Source organism: Austrofundulus limnaeus, unplaced genomic scaffold, assembly GCF_001266775.1.
Source record: "Austrofundulus limnaeus strain Quisiro unplaced genomic scaffold, Austrofundulus_limnaeus-1.0 Scaffold708, whole genome shotgun sequence".
In the NCBI taxonomy this organism is placed as follows: Eukaryota; Metazoa; Chordata; class Actinopteri; order Cyprinodontiformes; family Rivulidae; genus Austrofundulus; species Austrofundulus limnaeus.
Window position 1 is genome coordinate 73861 of NW_013953110.1, and position 10662 is coordinate 84522.

The following is a 10662-nucleotide window of genomic DNA, read 5'->3' on the forward strand; positions in this document are numbered from 1 at the left end:
TGTGAAATAAAAGCTTTTGAGGTAGAAAAGAAGCAATCCACTGAGATGTGATGGAGGAGAGCAGCATGCAAGTTTCTCAAAAATTAGTTAAACATTACTAAAACTAAAGGCCTAGCATTCCTTTGAGATATATGTTTTTGATTTGTTATTGATTCTTAAATGCACTACATATATACATTCAGAATTAAATATTTTATCCATCCATCCATCCGTCCATTATCTATACCCGCTTCTTCCTTTCAGGGTCACGTGGGTCACTGGTGCCCATATCCAGCAGTCACAGTGCGAGGGGCGGGGTACACCCTGGACAGGTCGCAAGTCCATCACAGGGCCACACATAGAGACAAACGAGACAAACAACCATTCACTCTCTCACACACACCTAGGGACAATTTAGAGTTATCAATTAACCTAACAGTCATGTTTTTGGTCTGTGGAAGAAAGCCAGAGTACCCGGAGAGAACCCACACATGCACGGAGATAATATGCAAACTCTACCCAGAAAGGTCCTCAGGCTGGGATTTGATCCGGCAACCTTCTTGCTGAGAGGCATCAGCTCTACCAACTGAGCCACCGTGCTGCCTAATATTCTTTAATTATTATAAAAACCATTTAGCATAATATTTTATACTAAATTTTTTTATCATGAATTCACATTAATTTTTCTATAAACTACTGTGTTTAAACGGTATGCAACAGCTGTGTAAAATGGTTTCTATTTAATTTAACTCCTTGCATTAAAAACAACTCAATAAAAAGCATAATGACCTTTTTAGCTTTGTTTTTTTAGCCCAATGTAAGCTTTGCAGAACTTTCTGTACGAGGACCAAGTTACGAGATCAGGTGAGGTCACCTCCTTTGTTGCCATGATGTCATTTCCATGGGCGTGACTTGTCATCGTGTGCAAATTCCTAGGATATTTTTAATCAGACTTCAAAGCCAGATGGGGGTTCTGAGTGAATGGCCCAGTCCTGTGCAGCTGGGGTAAATTTACATCTCTGAAAATAAATATTTAAGTCTAAGAACTTGATCAGTTTCTGAGCTTAATTCGGGCCTACCAGCCCAAACATCAGAATCTGGCACAACATAATTCGTTTTTTTAAATTAGACAAAAATAAGATGTGAAGACAGTATAAATATATATAAAAATGTAAATAAATAAAGTTTTTGAGATAACGATTGAAACATACGAAGCACTGCAGCTTATTCCTTCTTTCAAAAAGTGACATAAACAGGCTGCACACAAATACAAACACACCATCAGTATTCCTCTGCTTTAAAGGATAATCTTAATGAAATAAACTTCATATCTAATAAATCAAACCCAACGCTGCAGAAAACACTCGGGAGCATCTGCCAACGACGCACAACTGACACAGACAGGATAACGCTTTCAATTATGTTAACAATCAAACAAAATTAAGAAGGCTTGTAACTATTCATGAAAAAACAGAAACAAAAACAAACCCAGACGTGTCACATGCGCGCTCACTTACTGTTGGTTTTGAGGCGTGCTGGTTCGCTGTTGCGGCTTCCCGCCTGGTTGATGGCCTTGACGAAGAAGATGTAGCGGGTGCCACTCTGCAGGCCGTGCACCGTGTAGTGGTTCTGCTTGATGTTGGGTACAATCATCCAGCTGTCTGCAGAGTTGTACAAACCTGGCAGAGACACACACACATACACACACCCATCACGCTGGTATCTTACAGAGGATTTCAGGACGTGCAGCGGGATTCACGTTAAAAGTAACTAAAGCTATAGCTCCAGTTGGAACAGTGTTTTTGTATTTTGTCCTAACCCTTAAGCCATCTCAAACTGAGCATTTTGGGGACTTCCTAATGTTCTGCAACATTTATGTGTACTTACAGACCCATTCCATTACGGCTCCATCAGGTTTATCATGACAAGCATCCTGAGGCAGTCCTGCGTGTTCACAAAGCTGAAACCATGAGCCACTAGGAGCAAGGTGCTCCCCGTATCACACGTACCATAAGTAATCGCCTCCAGGCAACAGAAAGATACCCTTTAATGTTCAAATATTTGGAAAAGTAGGTAATACCAACACGGCCGTGGCTGGTGGGCGCTTTGATTCAAAGCGGAGGTTTAGTAACGCCAGGTTAGCTCCACAGTCACCTGCTTCTACACAGCCTTTTAAGCTTCAGAGATGCAGCTCTTTTGAAGAAAGAACACTTCAGAGCTAAGAGGAGGATGACCTAAAAACGGTGGCTCTTTTGGCTCCTCCTCTTGTGAGATAAAATTTACTCAATTATTCCTAAAGAAATCTACATGAGAAAGAAAAAAAAATCTTGCATCTAGTTTTAAAGGGGACATATGCAAAATCCACATTTTTTAGCTGCTAAATGCATTTTGTTGTGTACTTAGAGTCTCTAGGAGTGCAGAAAATTAGAATTTAGTCTCTCTCTGTGCCGCTGGTTGAGTCATAATTTTCAACCTGCTCGTTTTTTTGTATTTTCTATAGCTTTCTGAACTGTTTTGTCAAATTATTTGTGACGGAACTTAGAGGTAAATGCCCCTATCAAACTGAAATGGACGCTGGAGGTGGGTGGGATGTGAAGTGCCTCGTTTGGATTTAAAAAGACAGCCTCAAAATGAGTTGATCTGAGACACTTTTTAGAAAAGAGATGAAAGAGGGGCTTGTGGAGTTACAATAAGGAGGAATTCACTTTATATAGACCTCAACCGAGTGATTTCAATGTGAAAAAGAAGAATTTAAAAGCATGATATGTCTCCTTTAAAGCACCATAGCTGATTTAAAGAGTTGAAAAAGTAGGAAATCAATCCTTTTCCTTGTCTCGTCCTTTTCTTCCTTTTGCACAATTAGAAGCCCGAGACTGGTGGAGCTCTCAGGGCTGTACTTACCCTGTCCCCTCTGGTGAGGATGCCTTCTGAATTATTGAATGAAATGGAAACAGCATGCATAAGTTATGGCAGAGACTCTGCTTGTAAATAAATACTTCACAGGACGCAAATAAGGCCTTTAAAAGTGAGGCGACTTTAAGAATGAATGAGGGGAGGGTGAAAAGTTGGAGTCAAAACTGCTTTTTATCCCCCCCCCTTCCAACAGACAAAGAAATCACAGGAGGTTTCACCATCCTTAAAAATGTTAAAGGAAAAAATGTTTTTCAGACTAGTCCCACCCTTTATTTATGCACTGTAAGGGTTTTCCCACGCAAAAAAACAGCGTTTTTCTACGAAGAGATGCTTTTTGGTACTATAAAACTTTGTCTCATATCCTATAGGAATAGCAGATGCTGCAATTTGTGTTTTCAAGAGATGCAGGGCGAAAGATGGCGAGAGAAGAACTTCAGGCAGCTTTCAATGTCGATAGCATCTTTTCATTTTTGCCAAATTAGGTCAAACAGTTTTTTTCTGACAGAAACGCCTTTGTTGTGAAGAAAACTATTGACTGTGTGGAAGAACTCTGAATATACCATTTCAAACTGAAAAAAAAAAACACTGAGAGGGGAAAGAAGGACTTGCATCCAATCATCGAGTGTGTATGTGTGCATATGTGTATATATGTGTCCAGTACATGGAAGAAGGGAAGTTCAACACAAAATATCCTGGGAATGGAAGTTGGTTTGTATTTCATGATGCAATATAGAGTTAACAGCAGCTGACTGTGCTTGCTTGTGTGTCTGCATGACTGCTTGTTAAGTGTCACTTTTTCTATTTCTTATTATGCAGCACTAACCAGAATTGGTGTGTGCGTTGCAGAACAACACACACCAAGTTCTTGGTGAGTCCTTTTCAAGACTGGGATTTCCACCAATCTCTGCCCTAACGTCCTTTGTGATTCTGATTTTCTCATCCGATAATAAAACGTTATTAACATTTCAGCAAAGGGCAGCAACTATGTTGGCAGGTGAGCACCGAGTGGCTGGATACTAGGGGTGCAACGATACAGGAAATTCACGGTTCGGTTCGGTTCGATACTTTAGTCTCACGGTTCGATATTTTTTTGATACAAAAATGAGAAATTTCCATGCCCCTTTTAACTTGTAATTTATTTATATTTGTCGTCGCATAATTTACCAAGAATGCAGAAACACATTGGAATAATGCACAGAAAGTCTGCGCGTATGGTCGTAAATAATGATTTAATTCTGAGCGACAAGCAAACAGGACTCAATCAGGAAGCTCTGTCGGTTTGTCGCTGACACGTCAGCGGACACAGCCAGTAATATAACCTTATGTTAACACCATGTGACAGTTTACAACCAATCACAAATCGACTAATGTACTATCCAGCCAATCACAGGGCTCTCAGCTCAAAGAGTCTCTTATCAAACAAGAGAGTTCAGTCCGTTGCAGAGTCCTGACGTCTGGGCAAACAGATTTGACAATGATCATAAGATATATGAGTACTGGACAGCGTCAAAGGTGAAACAGATAGATAATTAGTCCATAACAATATTAATTATGAACATTTGCTTAACCTCAAAAGTACAGTTTTTTAATTAAATGTTGCTGAAACAGCAAGTTTCTCAGTGGACCTGCGCTCAAAATTACAGCCTAGGTGGAGTAGTCGAACACAGATCCACTGATCCTTCAACACAGAGCATCTTCAGAAGACAAGTTGATAAAATAAAATTTAAATATCTGTATTGTTCGATACAGCACTGTTGGATACGGTTCGATACGGTTCGGTGCGGTTCGGTACGGTTCGGTACGGGTACATGTATTGTTGCACCCCTACTGGATACAGATTTAGTTCTATACAGACATCCCTGCAGAAGCAACACCTACCTCCCAAATGCATCAACACCAGCTTCGCGAGGCCTCTTCTGGTCAGTAAACAATATTTTAATGATGCATGGGTGTTTATTTATTTATTTATTTATTTTTAGTAATCCAGCCTGTCAGCTGTCAGATAAACACGTGACTCAACAAAACATGAGCCCATTTTTACACAGCTGTTGCATTTCACTGAAGCTGGTCCTACTACCACACAGTGTGCAGGTGTGGAATTTTCAGCTTGGCGACGGCATCAGTTTCTCAGTCTGGTGTGTTTTTATCAACCTGTCTAACCTGTGCACTCAGATCTGTGGGGTGTCACCTTCACTCCTGCTTCTACCTATGTTCCTTTCAAAAAAATATGGCCAAAGTTTTCACAGGCCAGCAAAAAAAGCCACTGTCTACTTCCTACTGCCACACACGGATGATCCTGTGAAGGCGAGGGTCCCAAGATCGCACAACGCCGCCCGCCTCCGCTCCCCCCCATGACAAGACCAAGCCCGACGATGAGAGCGAGCCGGGGATGGCCCTCAGCTGGGAGCGTTTAGCCACTCGAAAGGTTTGAGAAAAATACTACGTTGGAAACTCAAGTGGCACGGCAGACTTAATGGGTTTCTCTCTTTCTCGGTTTCTCCAATGAATCTCTGAGGACTCTGCGGCGGCATGTGGCTGAATGTCTGAGTCACTCAGACTATCAGAGCTGAAATGTATCCTGATGTTTCAAATGGCGAGGGCACTCGAGCTGCTTGGTTACATGGAGAAATATCAGACAGACGATGAAAGGATCAAAAGGTAAAGAGGCACAGGTGTGTGTGTGTGTGTGTGTGTGGGGACGTGCTTGAATGTACACAATTATATACAATAATCACATAAAGTGGTAAATTTCACCTGCCCTATATAACCTGTGTTCAGTCTGATTGTCATCTGTTCTCTGGTTTGTCTGCTCCTCTACGCTTTTTCATTTAAATATAAAAATGAAAAAGAAAATCAGCAATCATTCTAAACAGCTAATTGAAGCCACAACGTTGTTTGATGCAATCAATCCTGTTGTTTCATGATTGCAATCACACTTGATAAATTAACTGTAAATTTATTGAGTAAAAGTGAGAAACAAACATTCTGAAGTTGATGTAACTTTAAATATTTTGTAGCATTATTTGTGGGTTTGCAGTGGGGGGGGCAGAAGCTAATTGTGTTTGCAGGGCCATGTCATGGAAAACTTGTAACATGAAAAGGTAGTCTAATGAGGCTACCAATAAAGTGTGTGTGTTTGTGTGTGTGTGGGGGGGGGGGGGGGGGGGGGGGGGGGTCCCTGGCCAGAAGATAATGCTGTTTAGGGGGGGATCAGGGCATAGATAATTGTGGAAACCCCCGCACAGACAACCACAAACTCAGAGTACTTCGGTCCTGTTGCTGCAAAACAAGCATTAGGAGTAAAGTGATGTTTTCATACACTAGCTTATTTTGATTTAAATAATAACAATACAAAACCCATTATTTTGTTTAGCTGTATTAAAATATTAACAACTAAATAAAAAATGCGACCTGGATTGTTTGCATCTGCAATTCTTTCTGGGCTGTAACTTTAGTCTACCAAGCCTGTGCCCAAACGTGCTTGTGTGTCTGCACTCACTGATGAAGTTTGTTTGGCCAGTGTAGATGGTGTACTGCAGCTCGTAGGAGGTGACGCTGAACTCGTCCTCCGACGTCCAGTGAACAGTGATGGTGTCATGGGAGGCGGTGCACAACTCTTCTCTGATGGATGGTGGGTTGGGAGCTACATGTAAAGAAGAAGAAGAAAAAAAACAACACAACATGAGTGAAAACAGCTAAACTTTGTATGACAGATACCACATTCACCTGCATGTTTGCAGCTGCATACAAGACCTACGTAACTCTGCAGCACTCGAGGAGTAAATGCAATATTTATTAAAGAAAGCTGAACAACCGTGTCGATGGAGAACAAAGCAGTGTTTGTGCTTTTGTAACGTTATACAGCTTGGTCTTACCTGACTCGCAGTTTTCACTTGGTTTTCTTATTTTCTTTACATTTAAATATACTTGTGAAATGTGTTCCATGTTTAGAGAAATAAAAAAAATTGACAAATGAGGAAAAAAAAAGAAAATTTGATTTATCATTTTCTTTCGGTCTCCTGTCCTGTGGATTCATTTGGGATGTAAACAGCCGGGACAAGTGATCTCTCACTGACTAGCCTGACATGATACAAATGCTAACATGGCTGAAAAAAAAAATAAAACAAACAAGCAAACAAAAAAATTGCTGGCAAGGTCAGTCAGAGTCAATGGGGAAAAAACAACTATGTAAGCTAAGGCCTGTGTCACACAGAAAGATAATCAAGCCGATTTTGGCCCTTCCGGCAATCTTAAGGAAGTCCAGATTATCGTGACGCTCTAAAGATTATCATAGCAGATATTCCTGCCGTGCGTGGTGAGTTAAGAGTGATCTAGTTGGCTCAGAAGGACGTCGGGACCGCTCCGACATCAAATCGGGGATATTCAACATGTTTGATTTTTTTGGCCCGATATCACAGTGTGTGTAGTGTTCACCTGAGCTCTCAGCCTGATGAATGAGACGTGTAGCCAATCAGAAAGTGAGGTGACGTAAGCACGGAGGGGAATCCAAAATACAGTGGACATAAAAAACTGCCATGACCCGCCAGAAAGTCTGCTGGATGTTAAAAGTCCTATGGAATTGTTTTTCCTCTGGTAAAAATAGTCCACAAACGATCAACGTTGTTTCTTCCTTGTCGCAAATGTTTATTCACTCTGAACTCACGTCTCCGGAGGTCACGTGAGATTTTTCCTCGGACATATGAATTCTCGAGAGATTTCAGGAAGTCTTGCGTGATTTAATATCTGACATCTGAATGTTCATGAATGAAATATTTTTTCGTGTGTGTTGTGTCTCTTGCCGAGTGGCTGTACACCACACACTGTAGGACCAAACCTGTTATATCCATGATTTTTAATCCTCACGTGTGGGCTCTATCAGTCTTTGAAAATCGGCCGACTGTTTTAAAATCTTGCAGTGTGACGCAGCCCTAAGCAGACACACTGACAAAGAAAACCAACTGTTAGCTTGGTGAAAAATGATTTTAATAGGAGAGGAAACTACTGGATCCCAAACATGTACATATACAATGTACCCTAACCCTCACTATATAATGAACCCCCGCAAAGTTGCGATAGTTGCGTGTCACGGTTTGTGGACTTTTTCGAGTTTTTCACAGAACCTAACCACTATTAGCTTTTTTTCACGATTCGCGGGTACTCTTAAGAATGTAACCCCCACCCCCTGTGAAAATCGAGGCTTCACTGTATACATATTAACAATAAAAATTACGTTATTTATATGCAAATCCTAAATGTAAACTCCGCAACAAAGGTTGATAATCAAACTTATAACTGATAATAGTGGCAGTTACAGAAAGTATGTCAACAAGAAAACTTTGCATAACACTTTGCACGACTTACCTGTTAGATAATCTAGTCCCTCAAGAATCTTCTTCTCTCTAGAGAAGTCAAGAGCAAAATTATCAAACGCCTCATTCAAGTTCACGTCAGGGATGAGCACCTGGGAGGAGGCTGTCGCCATGGCAACCCTGTAAGAAGGAATCAGGACATGAGGAAAAAAAATGTCAGCAGACAGGATAGTAACATTGCAGGGAATTAAGCTGAAAAAGAGGCCAGAGGTCAGATGAGGTGATGAAGAAAGCAGAAAAAAAAGAGGCGATGAAGAAGTGGAGGAGAGAAGTGAAGGAGATGAGGCGACAAGAAGTGGTAGACATTTTTAAAAAACATTGGAACAAGTGTGAAATAAACCTGAGCACACTGCTCCATGTATGGCGTGTCTCCGAACACACCCTGATATGCTCACTCTGCTGTCTCTGCAGCTCGATGGAAACTTGTGCCCACTTCAGCTTTGAGCATGAGTAAGCAGCCTGTGGCAGGAGCCAGTGTGAATGACTGTTTTGGCAGGGTTACACAGTAAGAGTGCAGAGGGAAGCACGGTGCAGAGCTAGTCCTTCAGATTTGGGCTCCGCAGTCAGTCGGTCAATAGAGGACTCAGCCAGGTGTCGGGGGTAAAAAACAAAAAAAGGGAGGGGCTGAGCAAAATAAAAGAAGTTCTGCTGGCTGCAGACTTCTCAGAAAGGTCTGAGTGAAATAACTTTTAGCCTGAGGTGGGAGGAAGAGATGAGGGTAATAAAGAAGGTTGAAAGTAAAAAAAAAAGAAGAAAAACTGCAGCGCTGGCTCTTAAATGATAGACGCTTTTGAACAGAGGCCTGACATTGATTACGAGGGCTGGGTAGGTTTGATACAACGCTGATTTCACCGGCAGCCTCTCAACCGAATTTCAGAGGCAGAAATCAGATAAAGGAGAGCTTATTCTAAGGCAGAGAATTTGATTTCAAAAGTCAAACAAAGTCATATTGTCAGATATATTAGGAAGGAGTTTTCTTATGTATTGTGCAACAAAGTGTGATTTATTGCAGAGAGCAAAAAAGCCAAGTGAATTTAACTTGCATGTACTTAAATGAAATCACCTTTAATAAAAGTCAGGTTTAGAGTACAGACTATACTACAGTTATAGGAACAAAGAAAAAAGCTTGCCTTGAAATAATGCATTTCATCCACTGCCTTTCATGCCAGCATCGCACTCAGAATCTGGATTATAAATAACTCTCAGCTACTACCACAAGATCATTTTGATTCGTGATGTAATTTGGTAACAGACAGGCACACAAACATTCAATCCATGTCTCCATCCAAATGTAATGGGAATTTTGAGCAAATTTTTAAACTGTCGTAAAAAACAAACAAACAAATGGTTTGGAGCGTATCAACCAGGCTACGTAAAGCATAATTTTGTCCAACCTCACGCATGGCTGTAGTAAACAGGACGTAGAGGATGCAAACTAGCAGGGACGACACATCTCGGGACAACGGAGGGATGTTTTCAGGGATGTGTTACTATTGGGCAATTTGTAATCGTTCTGTCAAATTAAATAGATATAGTGGCGATCATACATGCTGTCTGGAGACAGAAAGAAATGTAATTCTTATGGGAATATCTGGGAAGACGCTAACAGCAGAAAGAGCTGATCAATCATGTGAGGTAAATGTCACTACATCAGAACTTATCTGGCAAGTACGTTTCCATCTCCCCTTTTGTGCGTTATATCTTTTTCGAAAAATCTTAAAACTACCTCAAGCGAGCGCAAAACTTTATTGCGAAAATTAGGATGTTTTTTTTCTTCAAATTTTGTCGTTTCCATCAACCTTTTCTAATGCGATACTTCACAGCGACAGACATGAGCCAAAGCAGTGATATTTTCCTCAAAGCCCCCCATCTTACTTCCAAACCAAGCTGAGTCCCACCCCCAAGTCCCTCCCTACACCCCACCTCTCCTATCCTGGCCCTTGCCTTCCTACGCAGCTCCGCTCAATTCTAGTTTCCCTTCATTGCTCGGTCTGGGATTTCTCCCACTGAGATGGATTTCGCTGGCAGATTTTTAGCCGGGCCAATCAGAGAAGAGAACGTCAATTTTCTGCACAGTGTCTGCTTGTAGTTTATTTTACCTGGGCCAATCAGCAAACAGAAGGCGGAATTTTGAATGACGTCGATGTTCTGCACAGTGTCTGCTTGTAGTTTATTTTACCTGGGCCAATCAGCAAACAAAAGGCGGAGTTTTGAATGACGTCGATGTTCTGCACAGTGTCTGCTTGTAGTTTATTTTACCTGGGCCAATCAGCAAACAAAAGGCGGAGTTTTGAATGACGTCGATGTTCTGCGCAGTCTGCTAGTTATTTTAGCATACGGCAGCAGAGGAAGTGAATGAAGCCAGTCCGTGTTAATAAGGCTTCTAAATTAAATTTAATTT

At 41.3% G+C, this 10662-nt stretch overlaps 1 protein-coding gene across 3 annotated transcripts in view; it reads right to left on the reverse strand.

The window, feature by feature from the left end:
• mid2 (midline 2) overlaps positions 1-10662 on the reverse strand; it is a 97120-nt gene that overhangs the window by 17099 nt on the left and 69359 nt on the right. For all 3 annotated transcript variants that reach the window (XM_014028003.1, XM_014028002.1, XM_014028001.1), the window contains 3 exons: positions 8254-8381; positions 6392-6535; positions 1497-1658 (listed from right to left, as the gene is read on the reverse strand). In XM_014028003.1, the coding sequence (XP_013883457.1) occupies positions 1497-1658; positions 6392-6535; positions 8254-8381 (434 nt within the window). The remainder of the gene's footprint in view (positions 1-1496; positions 1659-6391; positions 6536-8253; positions 8382-10662) is intronic.